The sequence below is a fragment of the Geotrypetes seraphini genome, chromosome 5 (genome assembly GCF_902459505.1).
Source record: "Geotrypetes seraphini chromosome 5, aGeoSer1.1, whole genome shotgun sequence".
NCBI lineage: Eukaryota > Metazoa > Chordata > Amphibia > Gymnophiona > Dermophiidae > Geotrypetes > Geotrypetes seraphini.
In genome coordinates, this window is record NC_047088.1 from 111,302,789 (window position 1) to 111,327,698 (window position 24,910).

The 24,910-nt window shown below is 44.3% G+C and overlaps 1 protein-coding gene across 5 annotated transcripts; it reads right to left on the reverse strand.

Moving 5' to 3' along the window:
* Positions 1 to 743: 743 nt before the first annotated feature.
* ELOB (elongin B) lies at positions 744 to 22,179 on the reverse strand. 5 transcript variants are annotated; one of them, XM_033945024.1, is made up of 4 exons: positions 22,043 to 22,179; positions 16,569 to 16,703; positions 16,323 to 16,431; positions 744 to 4,022 (listed from the first exon to the last, which is right to left on the reverse strand). In XM_033945024.1, the coding sequence occupies exons 1-4, from the start codon at positions 22,043 to 22,045 to the stop codon at positions 3,910 to 3,912; spliced, it is 360 nt and encodes a 119-aa protein (XP_033800915.1). In that variant the 5' UTR covers positions 22,046 to 22,179; the 3' UTR covers positions 744 to 3,909. The 5 variants fall into 5 exon arrangements, with proteins under 5 accessions (XP_033800915.1, XP_033800914.1, XP_033800913.1 ...); XM_033945023.1 differs by having other exon boundaries at positions 16,569 to 16,709; positions 22,043 to 22,154; XM_033945022.1 differs by lacking the exon at positions 22,043 to 22,179 and adding an exon at positions 21,805 to 21,864.
* Between the last annotated feature and the right edge of the window lie 2,731 nt (positions 22,180 to 24,910).

Below are 24,910 nucleotides of genomic sequence, written 5' to 3' on the forward strand. Positions count from 1 at the left end.
CACCAAGAAGGGTCCATGAGAACTCTCCTGAAATACAAAAAATGCAATGAAAGGGGTTTTAGAGGTAGCTCTGGCTGCATAACCTTCAAATTCCCCTTTTGGAGACCACTCCCATTTTCCCCATAGGCTATAAATAACTTTACTCACTGTGCCATGTGCCTACCTGCTTCAGCATAGTACAGCTAGGATAAATGGAGAATAATTCTGCCTCAGAAGTTCACAGTATGAATTTGAGCCTTCAGGCTGCCAGTTAGATCGATGTTGGACTAAGCCTCAACTCTCAAGAGAACCTCACACTGCGAAAGGGGAGAATACTGCGCAGCTGGCCCACTATTAAGCCCTGTCAAGCTGGGACGGAGCCAAAACAGCCTGCACTCAAGCTCCTGGTAAATCAGGGATGCGAGCAGAAATGCAGGGGATGGGCCCCGAGCTCAAAAAAATACAAAAGCAGAAAAGATAGCTAAGATTCCCCGAGAGCTGATCCTCCAACTGAATACTAAGAAAAAGTACCCAAAAATAATAAAACTGTAGAACAGAAACACTTCTGACCAACTTGCCCGCAGAAAAATAACTGAGGGGTCAGGAGCAGCTTCCTGAGAAGAGGCAGTATTCAAAGATGATTGATAGCATTCTGCAAGCAACTTGTGGGTTCAGATGCATAACTCTAGCATTCAGGACTACTAGACACATTGCATTAGAATAAATGTTACCCATGTGTTGGAATCAGAGTGGTTTCTCCCAAATTTTTTTTTTTGTTTGCCTTGTTTTCTCTTTGGGGGCTTTTTTTTTTTTTTTTTTTAAAGGGCAGGCTGCACCAGATCTCATTTTAATCCAGTGCATGCACTAGCATCTCTAGTCTTGGTACATGGGCTTGTTATGTCATTGCGGCTTGCATGCATCTGAGAAGTTGAAAGCTATGCTATCGGCAGACAGGTTTCAGCAGAGATGTTAGACAGATGGACAGTGTTGGAGGCGGAGGAACGTTTGATGCAACAGCAGTGATAACATTGAATTTATACTGCACAGAAGGCCCAGCAATCTACTTCTGTATTCTGCCACAAAAACTTGATGATGTTCAAGTCGCTAGGACTCGGAACACGAGTCGATGGCACATAACAAGGATTAGCATAATGCCTGAAATAGAAATAGGCTGAACAGTGCTGTACATTACATGGTTTCCGAGATATTGCACAGACACTTGGGAGATAATCACTTGAACAAACTACTTTATGTATGAGAAGATGCTAATATCCAGAATAAGGTATAAGACCTTTTGCATCTACTCATGAATCATCTATATCCATGTTCTAAACTGGTCATTCTAACTGGTACTGCAGCTAGAAAGGATCTATATGGCAGAAATACCTGGAGTTCCTTCTTTACCATGTAGTGCAAACATGGTTCAAGAACCATAAGTACTAAGAAAAGCCCTGGGTAAAAATTCCAATCTTGAGCTCAGTCACTGCGTATAGTCTTGGACAAGTCATTATGGACCCAATTTACTAAGATATCTAAGCTCTACCTAAGCTCTAGAAATACAATTTGTAAAGCACAAAGCAAATGTGATCCATATTTAAACAAATAGAGCCACTAAGATAATAATCATTGTCACTGGCAAAGTTTATGCTAAGCAAAAACTCTTCCATCTACAAAGTAGGACAGAAATTCAATTTTATTAGCCTGTAAAAAGAAAAGAAATCAGATAGAAACCAGATGATCTATTTCCCTTCTCCAATAAGCTTCCACATACTACATTAAAAACCCTCAATCTGCACACTACCAAAACAGGAGGAGGGGGATACATCATCATGAAGACGCACAAATACCCTTAGAGAATCAAATGTGATTACCAGATGTTACATGTATTTTCATGATCAATAGTAGGGTTAAAACTATTTCATAAGAGCTCAGACCACAACATGGTACACCCTGGTGCAAGAAATACTGGTCTGAACCCCTTCTAATAAGGCCACTCAACCTGGCACATCAAGGACATTTAGGTCTAAGCAGGGAGAAAAAGAACAAAAAAAACCCTGGTCATTTCAGTGGTGGCTCCTAGTAGCCACAAGCAGTGCTTATGCTGGAGGCAGACACTACTGTACTGCGTGCAATGAGAGACAAGTGAAAACAATGAGTTATAACCTAACAAAAAAAAAAAAAAGTTTCACACACACACACAAGCAAGAGAAATTGAACATACAGTTCAGTCCCCAGATTTAGATCAACAGCATAATTTCTAAATTTTTTATCTGTTTTAAATGTTAAATTAAAGGTGACGCGGGGATGACTTTCTCTTAAATTTAAACTGGAGTGGGGGGCTTTTCTCTTGAAAGCAGTTAGATGATTTTCTTTACCTGTATGGTTAAAAAAAAAAAAAGAGCTGCCACAACATTCCTTTTTATAATCTGCTGCCCTGGCACTATGCCTAACTACCACCATGTCACCACTTACTAACAGGCAGTTCTATCCCAGAGAAGGTATTAATGAGCCAGTGACTGTCTTATAGCATAAGGCAAAATACAAAGGGTAGCAAGACAGTTACAGATCACCATATATGAGGATCCTCCAGTCCTGCTTGTCTCTCTACATTTGGTCTTCCTCAACTCTATCACTCCTCTTATCCCAAGCTTATTCTTCTTTGCATTCAGTATACATTATGTTTCATTTTAAGAATGAAGGTGTGCATAAAAATGGGAGAGTATATCAATACTTTAAGTCATATTGCTTCCTTTAAAAAGGAGACAAATATTTTTCTTCTTCCGATATTAGAAAAAAAAAGTATGAACTCGCACACAAGGAATCTGCAGCATTTAAACCCAGTTTACTGTACTGTTTCATCACCGAAACAAAGCTTGAGGAAGAGCACAGCTCTTGAAAACTAATCATATAAGCATTGAGTTAACCCATTAAAACAGTATCACCTATAGCTTGGTTCTTGATCTTTATTTATTTTGTCAATTCAAATTCCAGGAAGGTGTGCTCATTTAACACAAGAAAGCACCACTGTTCCACTAAATGCATAGAGGAATTTTTATTATTATTATGCTTCAGTATTGAAGAGAAAGGAAACAATCCCTACTTCTTTCCCATCTGTGATCTTTTTATGCTGGCTGCAGCAGCAATCAAGCAAATAAAGCAGCAGAAATATCTGAAGTCTGTGCACTGCCATAGCAAAAGCCCTCATTTTGTCACAAGTCTTTCATTTTTCATCATTTCCTCCTCAAATTCCCAAGAGCAAGAATATTTGGGAACACTATTTGCAGTACTTTTGTACTGGCCAAGTGACAGATGCTGAGTCAATCAAATTGCAGAATATGTGGAAGGTCATTTTCAACCTTTTTTGTGATGCATTGTTTCTTCCCCGGAGAATCAGACAAGTTACTATAGGATTTAGTGAAATAATTGAAGTATCTAAACTGGCGTTCCGGAGAGTGGAAATGGAGGAAGATTTTATTTATGCTCTTGAGGACTGGTTAAGGGGAGAGAAGATGAATATAACAAGCAATTAAAGGAGAAAAAAAAAAAACCAAAAAAAAAAACACACACACACGAAAGGAAAGGCAGAACAAAACATAATCCTTTCATACTAATTACAGAAAAAACAACCTTTGACATAAAGATCAAAGAAAGGGGAGAGCACTCTCAATTGGATGACACCATTTCTCACCAAACGTTTCTCACCAAACATTACAAAATATTTTATGTTTTGTTTTAATATTTTTATGCTTTTACCATAAGCGCTATTGGCAAATTGAATACTATTACCAGATTTTGAGTCCAGTGAACACACACAGCTATTTTATGGAGGTGGGTTGGGGTGAGAAAGTTAGCTTGTTTTAATGAATGTGGGTCCGCTTCCTCTGGTTCAAAGTATACTCAACACCCCCTCTTCCCCCTTTGCCCAAATCCTCATTGCACAGTTTGCTCATTGGCGCTGCTTCCAGAATCCTGGGGTTTCATGACATCCGGGAGCTCGGGAGGGCTGGAGAATGGATCAATACGCAAAGGCTCAAAAGTGTCATCTGCAAAAGAATAGAAAAAAAACCCACAAAACATATTAGCAACTATTTGGAAGTACAGTCAAACCTCGGTTTACGAGCGCACCGGTTTACGAGTGTTTTGCAAGACAAGCAAAACATTCACAAAATTGGCGCCTCGGAAACCGAGCTTGACTCAATTTACGAGCACTCCCCCCCCCCCCGCAAGCCAGCATCCTCCCCCGCCGTGATTTGGCATCCCCCATGCACCCACCCACCCAAACATGTTGGCTTACCCCCATATGGCACCGGCAGCAGCACCAGCACCAACGCACAGGACATGTCGGTGCCCGAAGATCTGCCGTCTTCCTTTTGCTGGGCCTTGAGCATCTGCGCATGCTCAAGGCCTTCTAGTCTCACTCTCTCCGAGATTCTCGGAGATCTCTGAGAATCTCGGAGAGAGTGAGACTAGAAGGCCTTGAGCATGCGCAGATACTCAAGGCCCAGCAAAAGATGTTCAAGGCCCCACCAGCATGTCCTGTGCATTGGTGCTGGTGCCATATGGGAATAAGTTAATGTGTTTGGGTGGGTGGGTATGTGGGGGATGCCAAATCACGGAGGGGGGCAACGTGAGCAGAGGGATGCCAGATCGCAAAGGAGGAGGATTTGGAGCAGCGCTGGTGGCCTCGGGGGGGGGGGGGGGGGGAGTTAAGGTGGAACAGTGCCGCTGGCCTCGGGGGGTGGGACGGAACACATCAAGCGAGTTTCCCTTACTTCCTATGGGGAAACTTGCTTTGATATACAAGTACTTTGGTTTACGAGCATGCTTCTGGAACGAATTATGCTCATAAACCAAGGTTCCACTGTATATCTTGCTTCTAAAAGGTGAAACTATGTGCTCCTTTTACTAAGGTGCGCTAGCGTTTTTAGCACACGAAGGAAATTACCGCATGCCAGCTCAATGCTGGCATTAAGGTGTAGCGCGCACTATTCCATGCGTTAAAGCCCTAGCGCACCTTAGTAAAAGGAGCCTTATATGTTATAAATATCTACGGTATTTTCCCTCAAGTGAGCTAAAGCTTACAGGAAAAGATGAGGTGTTTTATTCCAATATGGGGTGCGAGATACTATCATACCTCAATCTTTTAGAAGAGTCAACATTCTCAAACCTAGCACGCAAGGTGTGCTGCTTGAAACAAAGATTCTGTACTAGAGAACGACACGGTGGCGGTTTAGCCGCGGGTAACCCGCCAAAAACGGGGAATGAAAATTAGCAGCCTCTGCGGGGACGGGGACAAGGCCATCACCGTCCCGTGGAGCGGTGAATGGTCTTGTCACCGCAGTGAGGCATAAAGGATCGTGCGGTTCCTGCAGCCCCCACCCGCCCACCCGCACGCCGGCTCGATCGTTTAACCAGCTTCCTCTCTCCACCTCACCTTAGTTTGCCGGCTTTCTTTTTCGGCGACCGGAACGCTTTCAAAAGAGCCGCGCACGCGCAGCTGCTCAGTATTCAATCTTCTGCTCTGACCCAACCGGAAACAGGAAGTTGCAGCAGAGCAGAAGATTGAACTTTGAGCAGCCGCGCATGCGCGGCTCTTTGAAAGCGTGCCGGTCGCCGAAAAAGAAAACCGGCAAACTAAGAAGAGCTGGAGAGCAGTAGTGTACCAAGGGGGGGGGCGGGAGGGGCGAAAAAGGTAATGGCGCCAGGCCTTGGAGTACCGAGGCAGACCGCTTCTCCCCCCTCCCAGCCGAACCCCCGCTGACCCTATCTCTCCCCCCCCAAGTGAACCTTTCCGACCCTCCCAGCGAAAGCAGCAAACCTCCCTCCAGTAGTGTCGGCTTTCTCCTCCCTCTGCCGCATCACTAATGACGTCATCAGTGACGTAGCATAGGGAGGAGAAAGCCACGAAGGAGGTTTGCTGCTCTTGCTGGGAGGGTCGGAAAGGTTCACGGAGGGGGGGAGATAGGAGGGTCAGCGGGGGTTCGGCTGGGAGGGGGGAGAAGCGGTCTGCCTCGTGCTCCATTAACTTCTTCGGGCAGCAGCAGCGTTTACAATTAGCTGCTGTTGCCGGCTTCAGGCTTTGTTCTCTGCCGGGTCCTGCCTACTTCCTGTTTTCATGAAGACAGGACCCGACAGAGAGGAAGGCCTGAAGTGGGCAACAGCAGTGAATTGTGAATGCTGCTGCTGCCCGATGAAGTTCAGGACATCGGGGAAGGAGCAGGGAGAAATCGGCTCCTGGCTTGGGGGTGAGGGTAGGGAAAGATTCGTGGAAGTGGAGAAATTGGCACGATGGCTTTGTGGGGGCTAGGGGGAGAAAGAATGGAAAAAATAAAGGGGGGGCCAGGGGGAGAGAGAAAGAAAGGCAGAAATAAAGAGGGGGGCCAGAGGGAGAGAGAAAGAAAGGCAGAAATAAAGAGGGGGTTAAGGGGGAGAGAAAGAAAGGCAGAAAGAAAGAGGAAGGCCAGGGGAGAGAGAAATAAAGAGGGAGGCCAAGGGGAGAGAGAAAGAAAGGCAGAAATAAAGAGGGGGGCCAGAGGGAGAGAGAAAGAAAGGCAGAAATAAAGAGGGGGTTAAGGGGGAGAGAAAGAAAGGCAGAAATAAAGAGGGGAGCCAGGGGGAGAGAGAAAGAAAGGGGGAGGGGGGCAGGAGAAGAAAGAAGAAGGACCAGAAGAAGGACCAAAGACTCATGAAATCACCAGACAAAAAGGTAGGAAAAATGATTTTATTTTCAACTTAGTGATCAAAATGTGTCCGTTTTGAGAATTTATATCTGCTGTCTATATTTTGCACTATGGCCCCCTTTTACTAAAACGCAATAGCGGTTTTTAGTGCAGGGAGCCTATGAGCGTCGAGAGCAGCGTGGGGCATTCAGCGCAGCTCCCTGCGCTAAAAACCGCTATCGCAGTTTAGTAAAAAGGGAGGGGGAATATTTGTCTATTTGGACCTCAACATTTCCTTCTGAATTTAGTCTATATTTCCCTCTGCTCATAGACTTACCTTTTCCACAATCTCTCCAGCTTACATGCCCTGAATTTGTATTCATTCATAAGCCTCCCCTATGCACTCTAGCTTACATACCCCGTGTTTGTATCCGCCCTTAGCCTACCCACTTTACCCTTTATTCTCTTCTTTCTTCCACTTCCCAGGCCTGCTGCTTCTACCTAGCTACCCCTCTCTAAGCCTCTCCCCTAGCCCTCCTCTTCCCCCAACACCCCTCAATCTCCCCCTTGCGAACCCAGTTTTGGCCTCCCCTTCACACTAGCCTCTCAGATTGCCCCCCCCCCCTCTGAATCTTTCTCCCCCCTCCCGACCAGGCCAACATTTCCAACATGACCAGCATCACTCATAATCTCCCTGCCTTTCTCCTCCTCTATTTGCTTAGCACAAGAGGCTGGATTACAAATGTTCTAGCATTTGAACCTATTTCAACCTACACCACTTGGATTGTTGTGGGGGGCAGGATGGTATCGTACGTTGCAGATATTTTAGAGATCGTTTTCTTTTAGGAGTTGGTCTAGGAGGGTGGCGGGTGGTATTGATCACAGGAATTGGGAAAGGACCTGCTTCTGTGCAATCGTGTATAAGTCGATGAGGGCGGAGGAATTTGTCAGGACCGGGGATTCAAATAGAATCCCCGGTCCTGACAAATTCCTCCGCCCTCATCGACTTATACACGATTGCACAGAAGCAGGTCCTTTCCCAATTCCTGTGATCAATACCACCCGCCACCCTCCTAGACCAACTCCTAAAAGAAAACGATCTCTAAAATATCTGCAACGTACGATACCATCCTGCCCCCCACAACAATCCATTCTTCCTTGTGCCTACTTGAACATCCGCTCAGCTAGAAATAAGGCCCAGCTCATCAAAGACTGGCTGGAAGAAACTCGCTTAGACATTGTCCTCCTAACCGAAATATGGCTCATTTCCGACCAGGACCCCATCATAGGGGACATTCTCCCTCCACACTACAAAATTATCACTCTCTCAAGAAACTCAAAAAGAGGAGGTGGCCTCGCTATCATTCTCCATAATCACCTTCACTTCCATGTCCTAGACTCTAAATCAACCAAGGACCTAGAAATCCTCACCTGCAAAATTTCCAAAACAGACTGTATAGATAACCTAATCGTCACGCTATTCTATATACCCCCTAATAAATGGAATCAAGCAAAAGATGATTTCTACGAGCACCTTCTTGCTAACTCGTCAGCAGGCACCTACAATCTCTTAGCAGGAGACATCAACCTACACCTAGAACAGAAAGAGAACTCAAATATCGCAGACCTTCTCTCCTTCCTCACGACACTAGGCTTCTCCAATCCCCCCAAACCACAACCCATAACAAAGGCCACCACCTCGACCTCGTCACCTTTCTCTCCAATACCAACACCACTCCCAATATAAGTCTCTTAGACCAAACCTGGTCAAATACCCCCTGGTCTGACCACCTCCTGTGCAATTTTGAACTAGCCTGGCACAAAAAACAACCTGACAAAAAGCCTAACCCCATCCATACAAAGCAATTCATCTGGACAAGAGAACATCTTAATCCAGCAGACTTCTGGTCACACTACACTCTCATCTCCGACTCCGACGTAGACCCCAACTTCCACCTAAATTGGGAAAAATTTAGCGACCAGGTTCTTAACACCACTGTCCCTCTTAAACTTCGCTCGAAAACTCTTCGCCCCTCAAACAGCTGGTTTGATGCGGACCTCCTGACCATAAAACGAGAAGTCCGGAAACTTGAAAGAATCTGGCGTAAATCAGGGACTGATTTAGACAGACTTACCTGGCGACTGAAAGTCAAAGAATACAAAAAACAGATCATCGATAAGCGCAGTAAACACTACTCCCAACTAATAAACTCCCCTTCTCTAAACAGCAAAGCACTTTTTAGACTAGTTAACTCCCTATTCGACATAGACTCTCACAAACGCCCCACCTCCGACCTCCCTCCCTCCGCAATCACTCTAGCCGACCACTTTGCGAACAAAATCCACACTCTAAAACTGTCTCTTTCAGCTCACAGCCCCGATCCCCCACTCAACCTACGCGCAGCAGATACAGAAGGTTCAATAGCCGACATGTCCTGGACCTCCTTTGTAAATCCTGACTGGAATCTATTCCTCGAACTTTATTCTAAATACGCCAATTCCAACTGCCTATTAGACACTTGTCCTCCCACCATCATGAAATGCGCCCCCCCCCCATCATTCAAAGCAGAACTCTTCAATTAGGTATCTCTATGCCTGTCCACTGGACACTTCCCGTCCGAACTTGGCCACATCCTCATTTCCCCTATCCCTAAACAACCCAAGGAGCCAATCTCTTCCATCACCAACTACAGACCCATCGCCAACATACCACTCTTCCAAAAACTCATGGAAGGTCTTGTCAACAACAACCTTACGAATTACCTCGACAAGTTCAATATTCTTCATGACTCCCAGTCCGGTTTCCGCCCAAATCATAGCACCGAAACCGTCCTAGCTGCCCTGATAAATTATCTCCTCCACCTGTTCTCACTGGGTAAAAGCGCCCTGATACTTCAATTCGATCTGAGTAGTGCCTTCGACCTGGTCGACCACGACATTATGCTCAACTGCCTTGACTCCATCGGCATCTCCGGACAGGTAATAGATTGGTTCACAGGCTTCCTAACCAACCGTACCTACCAGGTCCACAGTAATGGAGCCTTCTCCCACCACTGGCGTAACCCTTATGGAGTCCCACAAGGCTCTCCCCTATCCCCCTCCCTATTCAATATTTACTTGACCCCTCTGGCACGAAGCCTAGCAAACTCTAACCTAAAATTGTTCATATATGCAGATGACATCACCATCATTGTTCCCATTACCTCACTCACTCTAGAAACGGAAAAACTCATCGCATCTATCCTCACCAAGTTAGAACTGTGGACCTCAAAACTCAAATTAAAATTGAACTCTGAAAAAACCAAAATCTTCCTAGCGAGTCCCAACCACAAATTAACAAACACTTCCCTCAGATTGAATGGGCTAGATTACCCTATCTTACCCACCATAAAAATCCTTGGAGTCATCCTGGACCGCACCCTAACCTTCGATGACCATACCAGTGCCCAGGTGAAAAAATGTTTCTGTACCTTCTGGAAACTGCGCACCATCAAACGCTACTTCGACCACCAAGCCTTCCGTCTACTCGTTCAATCTCTGGTATTAAGCATATTAGACTACTGCAACATTATTTACCTGGGATCCTATAAAAATACCATCAAACGTCTTAGAACAGTCCAAAATGCGGCCGTCCGCCTCATCTATGATCTCAAAAAATACAACCATGTTAGCCCCTACTACACCAAACTCCATTGGCTTCCAGTAGAGGCAAGGATCATCTTTAAGTTCGCCTGCCTCTGTTTCAAAACTCTAACAGGATCTTCCCCAATCTACTTGTCTGAGCACCTTGAAATAGCAGGCCCCACTCGCACACGAAACGCCCACCTATTCACCTTTCCCTCTCTAAAAGGCTGCCTCTACAAGAGATTCATTGATAGAACCCTAGCATTCCAAGCGGGCAAATGGAACAATTGCCTTACCGCCCTCATCTCCAACTCCCCGCCCTACCACCTGTTCAGGAAGTCACTAAAAACCTACCTCTTCGACAAATTCCGCTAACGCTACCTTCCCTCCTTCCCTGCACCCTCCTGACCTCGACATGCCTCCATTCCCTCTGACTACGCCCCCCTCCCAAGCCACTATGGCCTCTCTTTCTCAATCTCTGTTTTATCTAATTGCCCTGCCTTTTCATTGCCTCACATTTAACATCACTGTAAATGTATCACCGCTATAACATGTAACATCGCTGTATACGTACAGTCTCTTCTTTAGTATATGCCTTTTTATTACTGCTATTTATGTAACATCTCTGTAAATGTAACAACACTGTAATATGTATCAATACTGTAATATGTATTATCGCTGTAAATGTACAGTCTCTTCTATTGTTAACTGCATTGAACTTCCATGGTATTGCGGTATACAAGAATAAAGTTATTATTATTATTATTACACCAAATCTTCGCCTCAGATATTAGGCTTTCAAATTTTGGTTCTGGACAAACTACTGGTAAACAGGACAAAGAAATAAATATAGATATAGATTATAATATGGTAATGTAAGCCCCCTGCTTATCCGGCTGTTGAGAAGGGGGGGGGGGGGGGTCACACAAAGTTCTTGTTTCACTTCAGGCTTTGGGCAGGGACCAACTTTATGCTGGCAAGCAACAGCAAGCATACTCCACACAGTCTCTCTCTCGTCCAAGAAATGACAGACCATACCAAAGGTTTTAAACACCAACTGAACTCTAATCTTAGAAAGGGTACTTTCATGAATAAACTCCAGTCTTTTGAACAGCATCCAACTATTTACAGTCTTTCCTCTTATCTGGCACCTCAGATGGTTCCAAATGCATAAAGATCCTCCTAGATGGCTGGACCTTGGTGATTCAGAACAGGAGATCTCCCCAAAGTCATAAGAACATAAGAATAGCCTTACTGGATCAGACCAATGGTCCATCAAGCCCAGTATCCCATTCTCACGGTGGCCAATCCAGGTCACTAGTACCTGGCCAAAACCCAAGGAGTAGCAATATTCCATGATACTAATCCAGGGCAATTCCCCCATGTACGTCTCAATAACAGACTATAGACTTTTCCTCCAGGAACTTGTCCAAACCTTTCTTAAAACCTCATGAACAGATCTTAAATCTTTTCTGATATGAGGTCATTTTTAATACCATCCTCCAGGGAGACCAAGAACTGTCTTAGTTTCTCAGTAAGCTGAGCTTCTAGAAACTTCCAGCCCACATGAAACATGGAGGCTGTCAGTTTCACAAAAGCCAAACCCAACTGTCACAAATCCTTAACAGTCTCAATGCCAAAGACTGGAAACAGCAGTGATAATTTTAAACTACTGTCACTGATCAAAATTTCTGTAATATACTCTCGACACTCTTTATCACAAGAAGACCTAGAGTTTAAGGATTGTACCCACACTGTTGATATATGACACACTGCAAAACGTTTACACATTAGCAGTCAGGGTGAACTTACACTCTATTCCTTACCCAGTGCATAATGTTCACCCATGGCTACAGTAAATTTATATGTTGAAGCCGAGTCAGTTAGTGCCTTATAAACTGACTCCACCCAAAACTGCTTCAGATTCCAATTCCAAAACCCTTATCTAAACTATATAAAAACACCACAAGTAGATTAAAACCAGACACAGGAATAATTAAATGAGAAAAACAAATTTAAAGCCTAAAGGTGGACTTGCTAACTGCAGCACCTGACAGTAGGCTATCGGTTGATTTACAACTAGTACTGGAAGGGGCTGAGGAGAGAAGTGAAAGAAATGCAGATTTTGAACCACAGCTAGTAAATGGTTCCAAGTACCATTGATGGGTGTGAATTGCAATGTCAGAGCCAGGGAGGATGCATATTTCCAAAAGCAGATGTTTATAATAGATTCAGAAAAAAAAAAAAAAGAGCATTTTATTTAGCTTGTAGTCTGAACGTTGCTTGTCCTAATGTCACATTTGCTTTTCTGGGGGGGGGGGAGTGGGGGAGGGGGTGTTCCCTTAACTCTCTCCAGGGTCTCTTGTTTGACATTTCTTCTCTATGTCCACTATTACCTGTCTATCTGTACTCCCTTCAAAGCCAGCATTTCTTTTGGGTCCCTGTCCTTCCTCATGGTCTGCACCTCTCTTCTCTTCCTCCTGCAACCCTGACCTCCCCTCCCACCCCCCATCTTCTGTAGTCTGGCATCTCTCCACTCCCTCTGCTAGGCCAGCATCTCTTCCCCAGTCCAGTTTCAAGTTTATTAAGCATTTGATATCCCGCCTATCATTATGTCTACCTACCGCGCTCTTGCCCTTTATCGACAAAACCTATCTCCCACTCCCACAAGGCTCACTGGTATCTTCCATACCACAGGGAATTAAAGCAGAAATGTCGAGCCCTTGAACGTAAATGAAAAAAAATCGAAATCCCCCTCAGACAGACAATCCTGGAGAGACACCATTAAGGTCTATAACACAGTATTAAAAAAAGCAAGAAAGAATTTCTATGGAGATAAAATCACCAGATCAAAAAATCAAAATAGTACACTGTTCAACATCTGGCGAAACCTAACCTCAAAAAATAACTTCACTTTTCCCCCTTCCCCCCCCCCCCCATCCGCAAACGACTTAGCCAAATTTTTCAATGAAAAGATTTCCACCATAAGGAGTTCTTTCCCCCCAGTAGTCTCTTACAACTCTCTACCTCCCAACTACTCCAACCCTATCCCCACTGATAGATCCTGGACTACCTTTGAACCCGTATCTGATCCCCAGATCTCTAAACTGTCTCAAACTGAAATCCTGCAAATGCATCCTTGATCCTTTTCCCTCCCACCTTTACGAAAACATTCCTGCGCAGGCCATCTCCTCCCTTACTAGACTTATTAATTCTGCTTTATTATCAGGCCTGTTCTCCACAGAAATGGGACACATAGCCTTGTCACCTATTCTGAAAAAAGCCGATCTCGACCCTTCCTTACCATCTAACTACCACCCCATAGCAAATATCCCTCTACTTACTAAACTTCTAGAAGTCATAGTTGCTACCCACCTCTCTTCCTACCTCGAGAGATTCTCCATTCTCCATCCCTACCAATATGGCTTCAGACCCAGCTTCAGCACCAAATCCCTCCTTAGTTTCCCTAATTTCAAAGGTGCAACAACTACATTTGCGTAACAAATTTGCTGTCCTATTACAATTCGATCTTTCTGCTGCTTTCGATGTCGTCCACCACAACATACTACTTTACCAACTTTCCGAGATAGAAATTGACTCCACCGTCCTAAAGTGATTCTCAAACTTCTTATGCTCTCGCTCCTACACCGTCAACACAAATGGCACCATGTCCGTTCCTTGGATACCATCTTGCGGTGTCCCTTAGGGATCACCCATATCCCTTATTCTCTTTAACATCTATATGTCCTCCCTGAAACTCCTTCAACTATCCCCCCTTGAAACAATCTACACATACACGGATGACATCCTTGTCCTCCTTGAGACAGACCAGAACCTCACCAACCTCCACGAAAACATTACAGCCTGCATAATGAGACTCTGCTCCTGGTCCCTCTCGGTACAGATGAAACTAAATGAATCAAAAACAAAATTACTCTGGCTCGGCCCAAAATTAGAACACCTGCCCACCCTCTTCGCATTACCCTCAGCCCCGGAAGACACAGATGGAACTAAGTTCCACACTCCTACCCCTCCCTTGTGCGTGCTGCAGTCACGCAGAACATGGACGCTCCTCTGCCAGCAAATTTCACATTAAATAGTGTTAACACACCCTGGAGGAGCCATTCCTGTCGATTTTTGTAAAAATTGAGGGTTTTGAGGCAGACAGACACATCAGAAAAAAATTGTTTAAAATCCAAGATGGCTGCCACCAGAAAAATTGTGCCAAAAAGCCTGTGGAGACTATTGGAAAACAAAAAAATGAAATAGGAGTTTTGGAGGGGGGGGGGGTCTGAACCCTGTTTCCAGAAACCCTAAATGATGAGGTTTTTGGAACCCCCCCCTGATTATTCCATAAGAAGTAATGGGCTATACTTAACAGTTCTGTGAAAATTGTCCATCTGTCAGCTTTATCTGCAGCTGAAAGAGATGGAAAGGACTTTCTGCCTTAGAAACTTCCAATAGCAACTTCAAACCAGGAAATCTTCGGGCTGCCATTTGGACCAACCCTGTCTGAGACCTCTACCCACACAAGACCTTGAAGTGTAATGGGGAAGGAGGGGGGCAAATTACACAGCCAGTTCCCTGGTACACCAAGGGTTCTTACTCAGGATGCCCACAGTCTGCGCTCAAGCCACTGAAAAATTCAGAAGGCGAGCTGGCTCCCATGAGAACAGGCCTCGCGCCCTGAAGTAGCAAACAGGTTGGCCCTCCAGGACCACCCAAAGGTTTGCCCTTCAAGCAGCAATCCGGCTCCAAACCTGCGTCCTTTCCCAGGCAGAGAATCCCCAAATATGGGGTCTCAGGGCATCAAAGCCTCAGGAAAAAAAACCACAAAGCTGAAAAGAAGAAAAACCAAGCAGAGGAGATCAGAAACACCTCCACCCAGTTTGCTTGCAGAAGGAGGCACTCCACTCCACTGGTAATGTGGGAGGTGCTGAAAGCTAAGTATCACACTTCTACAAAACCTGGTTTGCAGGAATGGATTGATCACCTAACATACAGACTCCCGAGTACATGTAACAGAATTCTGCTTTGGGTGGCTAAATATTAAGGCAGCATTTTCAAAGGATTCCTGTGAGAGACTACTTGTAGGTATTGTGGAAGTTGGTACTTTCTTGTATTTTTTATTGGGGAGGGGGGGTCAGTATTTCTTATTTCCTCCTTGCAAACTCCTCAAATGGTCAGGTTCTCCGCTACTGTATATTTTTGTTTTGTGGCTCTTGTATGAAAGGTTGGCCCTCTGTCCATTCATGAGCTAGGACCATCTTAGACCAGCATCACTAAAGCTACTAATAAATTTTCACATAAATACAGTTGAGTCTCATCCAACCGGCCAAAAAAAAAAAAAAGGTCCCTTAAAGCATCTGCGGCAGTGGTCCTGGGTCACAAACCCTCTTCCCACAAGCAGCTAAGAACCCCCTCCCTTGAAGCACAAGTGCAGTAAAGGTCCTAAGCCATAAAGCCTTCCTCCCTCAAGCTCCTTAATGGCAGAAACAGACGGCAGTCCTAAGCCACAAATTCCCTCGCTCCCTCCCTTTCTCTCTTCCTTACCTGAAGCGCAGCGATCAGCAGAAGCAGCCTCAAAACAGGCTGCTCGTGGCCAGTCCCAGCAGAGCCTTTCCTCTGACACATCACTTCCGATGAACCAGAGGAAAACCCCTGCTGGGACTGTCAGCGAGCAGCCTGTTTTGAGGCTGCATCCTGCTGACCACTGCGTTTCAGGTAAGGAAGAGAGAGGGAGGGGCTCAGGACCACCACCTGCTTCTGCCACTTCGAGGGAGGGAGGAGGGTTTTGTGGCTCAGGACCGCTGCCGCTCTGATGCTTCAGGGCGGAAGGGAGAAATTGAGACTATTGGACAAGGTTTCTAACAAACTCAGGTTTCTAACATACTCTCAATTAACCAGAAAAAAAAATCAGTTATCCAGTATCCACCAAACCCCGTGGATGACGGATAGCTGAGATTCTACTGTACCAGCTTAGTGAAATACCAAAAAAGCCACATAAGAAAAGCATATTACTTGTATGCAACACTGAATGAATCTCATTTGGGCACTCACCAGAGGATCTGAAGGCCAAACCGACAGTAGCTGGGGCTTGAGGCCGTGCTGTTTGGCTGGTGAAGCCACAGTCTCCAAGGGTCTTGCTATCATCTAGCAACTGGTCTTCCTACAGGAGGTAAAATGTGAAACACAAAAATAAGCTCGTCTCAGTGCTTCAGTATCCCTTCCATCTGTTCCTAAAATGGGTGGGGGTGTCCCCTTAGTATTCACCCTTCCTCCCCCAGCACTCCCTGACTTTCTTACCTTATATAGTCTCTGTTCCTCAGGAGACCTTTTCAGGATCCCCTCCACAATCCTTTTCAATTCATACACAGTGGTAGACTCCTTAGCATCAGTGAAAATTGTCGTCTTCTGGCGACGGATCATCAAAAATACATCCTGGAGCAGAAAACAAAAAAGGAGAGATACCAGCTACAGCAGGGGTGGGCAACCTGCAGCCCAACATTGAATTATGTGGCTCACAAGACTACACACAGAACAGACTACACAAATATCATTAACCAATGTTTTGCATCAGTGGAACCATTGAAGGATAAGACAAAGGAGATGACTTAACAGCCTTAGTAACTGTGTGGAAAGACAGGCATATACGTGAACATAAGAACATAAGCATTTCCATCTCCGGATCAGACTCTGGGTCCATCAAGTCCGGTGATCTGCACACGCGGAGGCCCCGCCAGGTGTACCCTGGCATAGTTTTAGTCCCCATATTACTGTATGCTTCTCAAGGGAGATGTGCATCTAATTTACCCTTACCCGTATCACTCTATGCCACTCTTAAGGAGATGTGCATCTAGTTTACCCTTAAATCCTAGAATGGTGGATTCTGCAATTACTTCCGCTGGGAGAACATTCTAGGTGTCCACCACTTGCTGCGTGAAACAGAACTTCCTGATATTCATCCTGGACCTATCTCCCCTCAGCTTCAGTCTATGTCCTCTTGTCCGTGTCACACTGGACATTGTAAATAACTGCTTTCCCTGCTCCATTTTGTCGAATCCTTTCAGTATTTTGAAAGTCTCGATTAGATCCCCTCGCAGTCTCCTCTTCTCAAGGGAGAACAACCCCAGTCTCCTAAGTTGTTCCTCGTAGTCCAGGTTCTCCATTCCTTTCATTAGCTTCGTTGCTCGTCTCTGCACCCTCTCTAGCAGTTTTATATCCTTCTTTAGGTATGGAGACCAATGCTGGACACAGTATTCCAGGTGTGGTCTGACCATGGCTCTGTAGAGCAGTATTATAACTTTCTCTGATCTACTCGTTAATTCCCTTCTTTATCATGCCTAGCATTCTATTTGCTTTCTTCACTGGTGCCACACATTGCGCCGACGGTTTCAGGGTCCTATCCATCAGTACACCCAGGTCTTTTTCCTGTTTGGTCTTTCCCAGAGTTACACCTGACATACTATACTTGTGATCTTTATTTTTTCTGCCTAAATGCATCACTTTGCATTTTTCCACATTAAAATTCATCTGCCATTTATCTGCCCACTTCTCCAATTGATTCAAGTCGCTCTGGAGTTCCTCGCTGTCCTTCTGTGATCTGATTGCCTGGCATAGCTTTGTGTCGTCTGCAAACTTGACGATTTCACTGGATGTTCCTTCTTCCAGGTCATTTATAAAAATATTAAATAAGATGGGTCCAAGTACAGAGCCCTGGGGTACACCGCTAGTCACTTTTTCCCATTCTGAGAATTTCCCATTTATGCCCACTCTCTGTTTTCTGTTCTCTAGCCATTGGCCTATCCATCTTAGTATATCTCCCTCTATTCCATGGCCTTGTAATTTCCTGAGAAGTCTTACATGTGGAACCTTGTTGAACGCTTTCTGAAAGTCCAAGTATACAATATCCACTGGTTCTCCACTATCAATTTGTCTGTTTACTGTCTCAAAAAATTGAAGTAGGTTCGTCAAACATGATTTCCCTTTCCCGAAGCCATGTTGACTGGCTCTCATCAGGTCGTGTGTCTAGGTGCCGGACTATGCTATCTTTGATCAGCGCCTCAACCATCTTTCCAGGGACAGACGTGAGACTTACAGGTCTGTAGTTGCCTGGCACTCCTCTCGATCCTTTTTTAAATATCAGCGTGATGTTCGCTATCTTCCAGTCGTCCGGTATCTGTCCTGTTTTGATTGACAGGTTGGCAAGTTTTTGCAATAGTTCTCCGATTTCAAATTTCAGTTCTTTTAGGACTCTCAATGAATTCCGTCCGGTCCAGGAGATTTATCACTTTTAAGTTTGTCGATCTGGTGGTAAATCTAGTCCAAGTCCACTTCTACTGTGGTGAGGCTTTCCTGTACGACTCCCTTGAACACTTTCATTGTGTCAGGTATTGCTGCGGTGTCTTCCTTTGTAAAGACAGACGCAAAGAAGGAATTCAGTCTGTCTGCAATTTATTTGTCATCCTTGACGCACCCTTTTCCTCCCAGGTCATCCAGCGGTCCCACCGCCTCCCGTGCGTTTTTTTTTCCGTTTTACGTATCTAAAAAAGGGCTTGAAATTTTTGGCCTCTTGCGCTATTTTCTCCTCGTAGACCTTTTTGGAAACCTTCGCTGCCTTGTAACATTTAATCAGAAGCCAAAGAATGGCCTCAACGATGAGACAGGAACACACAACAGTGAGTCGTGAGGACAAGAAGTCAGAAATCCAGCCAAGGGTGTATGAATATGTCATCAATAAAGTGAATTTTTTAACTATACATCCTTGGCTGGATTTCTGACATCTTGTCCTCACGACTCCATTGTGTGTATAAGTTAACATACCATTCTGGTAAATTTATACTTATTTAGCCTTCACACAGTTTTATTAGCAAAGAATTATATTTGAACATTTATAATGTGTGTGTGGACTGCTAGGGATAGTACTGACATTCATGCAATCCTTTTGTGTATAAAGGCTACCCACCCCCAAACTACAAAATACCCTTAAGATTCAAGATCTATGTATTACAAAACAACACTGTTAAGTCATTTAATACAGATACTGGACCTTTATCTTCCTTCCTACCCCCTTAATTCAAGTCTCTCTTCATCCTAAACCCTTTGGTCTTGTCTCATTTCTCCCCTCAACATGGATTTCTTCCTGTCCCCACCCCTCTTATGCTTCTCACTTACTTGTCCCATACCATCTAACTATAGACCTATAGCCTCAATCCCACTATACGTCAAAATAATGGAAGGCCTAGTAGCTAAAGCCCTAAACATATACCTAGATCACCACAACTTACTCCACCCCATACAATCCAGATTCAGAACCAACTACAGCACAGAGACCCTACTAGGAACTCTCATGGACATCACGAGACAACACCTCTGCACTGGAAAAAAAATGATGATCATACAACTAGACCTCTCTGCAGCCTTTGATCTAGTAGACCACGACATATTCATACAAACTCTAGATGCAATAGGAATTACAGGAAAAGTTCTAACATGGTTTAAAGGATTCCTACAATCTAGAACTCAGAGTCAAACCAAACAAAGAAAAATCGGAGCCTTGGTCCAACCCATGTGGAGTACCACAAGGATCTCCCCTATCTCCCACACTTTTCAACTTATACATTGCCTCCCTAAGCTCCGATCTAGATAAACTAGGCATTATCTCTTACAGCTACGCAGATGACATCACCATACTCCTCCCCTTCGACCAACTTGAACCATCCATGATAGCACAATACACTGAACACTTGAAACAGTAGCAACATGGATGAAAGAACACAAACTAAAACTTAACCTGGACAAAACAAACTTTATCCTTCTTGAAACCTGCAAAACTCCAACCTTGACAAAAGTAGAAATTAACTCGATCTCATACCCCATTCAACCCACACTAAAACTCCTCGGAGTGCTGATAGACAGAGGCTGTACAATGCAACCACAAATCAACAAAATAATAAAAACTTCATTCGTCACTATAAGAAACTTTAGACAAGTCCGAAAATTCTTCAAAAGAAAACAATTCCAACTTGTGGTTCAATCACTAATCCTAGGCCTAATAAACTACTGCAACATACTATATCTCCCCTGCCCAACAACAAAGATGAAACAACTCCAAACAATACAAAACACAGCCCTAAGACTTTATCTACTCTTTGAAAAAATACGACCACATCACGGAGGCCTACCACGACTCACACTGGCTCCCAATACAAGCCAGAATACACTTCAAATTCCTTCACCTACTATTCGAAGCTATAAACGGAAACAGCCCTTCCTACTGGAACAATTGACTAACTCACTCCACCTCAATCAGACACAGGAGAACCCACACAATATTCACGCACCCGCCAACCAAAAATGTCAAACGAAAAAAAAATATATGACAACCTTCTGGCCACCAGAGCAGCAAAACTGGACCAACAACTCACCAATCTGCTGACTTCAACCACAGATTAAAAAAAACTTTCAAAAAAGAAACAAAACCTTACTCTTCAAAAAACACATAAAACCAATATAACTTTACCAATAAAGTCCCAATCTCCACCGGCTTTACCAATCCTCTCCTTAGATAATTAGAACATGCTCTTTTATAATCTTATGTATTAAGATCATAACAATTCTTATGTAATCTGCCTTGAACTGCAAGGTAAGGCGGAATAGAAGTCACTAATGTAATGTAATACTTCTGCCCCTTTTAGGCTCAGGATCCTCCTCTTGTTCTACTCCTAGACTTTTGTTATCTTTCCAATACACTCTGGATTTGACTCTTCTTCAGATTCAGTCCTTTACCCCTATTTTCCACATTCGTTTTAGGATTTAAACTCCCCCAATATTTCCCCAGCTTAAATGATCCCTCTCTACTTTCCCTCCTAGAGCATCAGTTTTTATCTTTTTCAAGGGAACGGTTACATTTTCTAGTGGTTACTCACCATCTTATCTCCTGTACCCTCTATTCCTTAGAAAAACTGCGTTCAGAAGTGTTCCTCTGACTCCTCTCCCAGTGCATTATCCCTACATAACTCACTGCCATCAAGGGAAGTGGCACTCAGCAACTACGTCTTCCGGCATGCAGCGTAACAGTATAAAGCTTTACACAAAGAACGCATACAACAGCTGCTATCTCCACGGGCCTCAAACATTTATGTAATACAAAACCACCCTGCCCAACAAGCCATATACAGGCGCCATCTTAGAACAGTGGTGAAAAAAAGAAAAAAAGAAAAAGAAACCACGAGCATTAAATCGATTTCCAAAGTTTCTAACCTAAGAAAATGAATGAGAAATAAGTGTATAGATTTAGATACAAAGACTAGGTGCGTAGCAACATAGCTCACGCCACTTTATGACGTTCATAAAGATCATTTTATTAGCCTATCTCTCCCCAAAAAATTAGTACCAAAATAAAGCTGTCCCAAGAAATTCAGCAGCATGCGCCATCTTAGGAAGGTCAGGTTTGCAAGTAACAGCTAATTATGATCTCTAAAGATTTTCTCCTTCAAAGAGACTAACGTTCTCTTTTTAACAACTGCGAGACACCATATACCGCGCTATGTATGAAACTGGAGCCACAAGCGCTGTAAAGCAACATGTTGAGGGGGGAGGGGGTTCGTCTCACGGCCTGCCACACAATCCCAGAATACGTCGCGCGGGCGTCAGCAGCCACCATTTTGAGAAGGTCAAATGAACTTAACCCTCCCTTTTTAAATTATATTTTATATCCTCCTTAGTGCTCCCTTCCGTCCAAATATCTTACCCATTTTCTCCGACTAATAGTAACTCACCATTGTCGCCACGAAATGAAAAGATGCACAGAGAAAGAAGATGCGACGCCGGAGATTCCGTGCGACCGCTCGATCCAAGCAAACCCCTCCCCTTTTCCTTGTACGCACTACGGGAACTCACGTGTGACGGTTGCTACGGAGGGTGGGGTTGCCTCCCATCTAGGAAAAGGCAGAGTTCCTACTGTTTATCTTATTGAGCGTGAGAACGTTGTAACCAGAAAGAGAGAGGTTAATGATTTGGAAAAGCAATGCAAACGAAGTTAAACTGTGGGGTCTGATTTTTCAATAAGTTACCTATACCAGATCTTCCTAGAAGGCAGCTATGCTAATCTAGGGTTACCATATTCCAGAAAAAGGAGGACGGATTGAGACATCCGGGCTTTACTTCCATTGATTTCAATGGAAGTAAAACCCCAGATGTCTCAATCTTGTTGTCCTCCTTACTTTCATTGCTTTCAAAGGAAGCAAAACCCGGATGTCTTAATCGATCCTCTTTTTTCTGTAGCCATATGGTAACCCTATCCCAGGACAAGCAGGCAGCATATTCTCACTGATGGGTGACGTCACCGACGGAGCCCCGGTATGGACCACTTTAAGTGCATTGCCACTTTAAGAACTTTAGAAAGTTCACGATGACCGGCACCACGCATGCACGAGTGCCCTCCCGCCTTACGTAGGCGCGCGGTCCCTCAGTTTCTTAGTTTCCGCGGAGGTAAGAGGTTGCGTTTCAACAGCTGTTGAAAAATTTTATTTTTGCTGCCTTCCTGCTCTTGCGGTTTTCTGACTTTTTAGTCAGTTTTTTCTTTTCTTTCATTTTTAGTTTTTAAAAAACCCCAAATATTTTTAGTTTCTTTATTTTTTCTTATACCGTCGTCGGTTAGGCTTGGTGAGGCCTTGTGGTCGCCATACTGTTTTCTCTCCACCTTATGACTGTTTTTCCATGCAGGTTTTTCCTGCTACATTTCCATCAGCATGGGTTGCTTTGCTGGGGAAATTGTCTTCACAGACATCCTTCTGTGGTTCTAGCAATGTCGGGTTCTCGGCCTTGCTATTTTCTTCTTCCCCTGCTCTTCTGTTCACCAGCATATTTTCATTTTTCAAGGCGCCACAGGAGTCCGGCACCTGCCGGCATCAGTAATCCAGCACCGCTCTTCCAGCCCTGCACCGACATTGACGGGCCCGATCTCTAGATAAGTTGGCTTGCACCTTTTTCTTTTGGGCTTTAGGTCATTGTAGCATTGAGTCTAATCCTGCTGACCTTGGTCATTGTAGCAGTCAGTCCTGCCAACCTCACTCAGCCCCTTCTCTGACACCTATGGTACCGGTTCATAGGCCAAGGGTACCGGTGTTTTTTCTTTTCAGCTCTGCTTCGCTATCGATGAGTACCTTTATATGGGCATACTCATCTTGGAAGCATGAAGCGACACCGATGGTACCGGTTTATAGACCAATGGTACCGGTGTTTTTTCTTTCTGACTCCGCTTCGCTATCGATGAATGCCTTGGTACAGGCAGACTCATCTTGGAAGCGTCAAGTGACACTGAGGGTACCGGTTCTTAGACTCATGGTACCAGTGTTTTTTCTTTCGCTGCTAAAATTTTTCCCGCACACCGATGGTATCGGCGATGCAGCCTGCGGTACCGGTGTTTTCCTCTTTAGCAGATTTCCTTCATGTCAACACTGTCATGTTCAACTGTATTTTTAGTTCTTACTGTCGACTTCGGGTGCCATTCCGGTATTAGTTTTTGATACCGATAACACTTTTACAGGAGGCTTCTGCGTATAAAGCAACACTAGTCTTCTTTATCGTTGCAGGTGTCGATTCGATATGGGAAGGCCTTGCAGTCTTTACAGTGTCTTCAGCCTTCGACACTGACTCCCTGACTTCGATTCTGTATAATTGGGATTGAATCTCTGAGAGGAGGGTTTTTAAAAAAATCAAGACCCCATATCTCTGAAGCGGTGGGTTTATTACCACATGCTTCTCTCTCCACTTCAGTAGGATTAAGATTTTCTTTTCTCACGATTCCTTAGGGGAATATCTACACTTTGTGCTATTCCTTTGGAAGTTCCTTTAGCAAAGTTGTTCCTTTGCTAAGGGGTTTATTTTCCTTGACCTATAGTTAACTACTCAAGGATTTTTTGTTATACATTTCCAAACACTAAGGCTATTTCAATACATCCCTTCTGGGGGAGTTCACTCTACAGGCTAATGTGTAGGCCTCTGTCTTTCTGGGCAGAGTGGGCTAGACTAGGGATTGATTGGTTAATCGACCTCCCAGATTCCTATGCTGCCTTACTGGTTAAGTAACCACTTTATTTGGCATACATTTTCTATGTCACTTTTCTCTGCTTACACATACAATGCCTGTGTTTTTCATGATTGCCCACCAGGACAGGCTAGTAAATACGCCTTGTTTGGGGGACGACCTTTTTGGTGTTTCCATGATCCTGTTGGGACATGCCTATTCAGCAGTTGTCTTTTTTATTAGACCAAGTGAGACTCTCTGGTCAAGACCAACTAGCTGTCTTCACCTTCATTTCAATCTCAATGATGATTTGTAGTTACTTTTTCCCTATATTTAGGGCTTACTCAAGTACTACATTCGGAGACTGTCTTCAGTTCCTCGTGCATTGCTAAGAGTTCATCACCTTAGTTCTCTGGGGTTTCTTCATAGGGCAGGTTTTCTATACTCAATGTTTTCATCATGCTCTCAGACCTTTTTTCTAAGAGAGTCTGTTTTGGGTCAGGCATAGTCCTCCCTTTTTTCTTTTGCTGATTGCCATTGAAGGGTCTTCTTCGATTTGTGGAGGCAGGGATTCTTATCCCATTTTCTACTTGATTTCCAAGTACACTGGAGGGCTGAG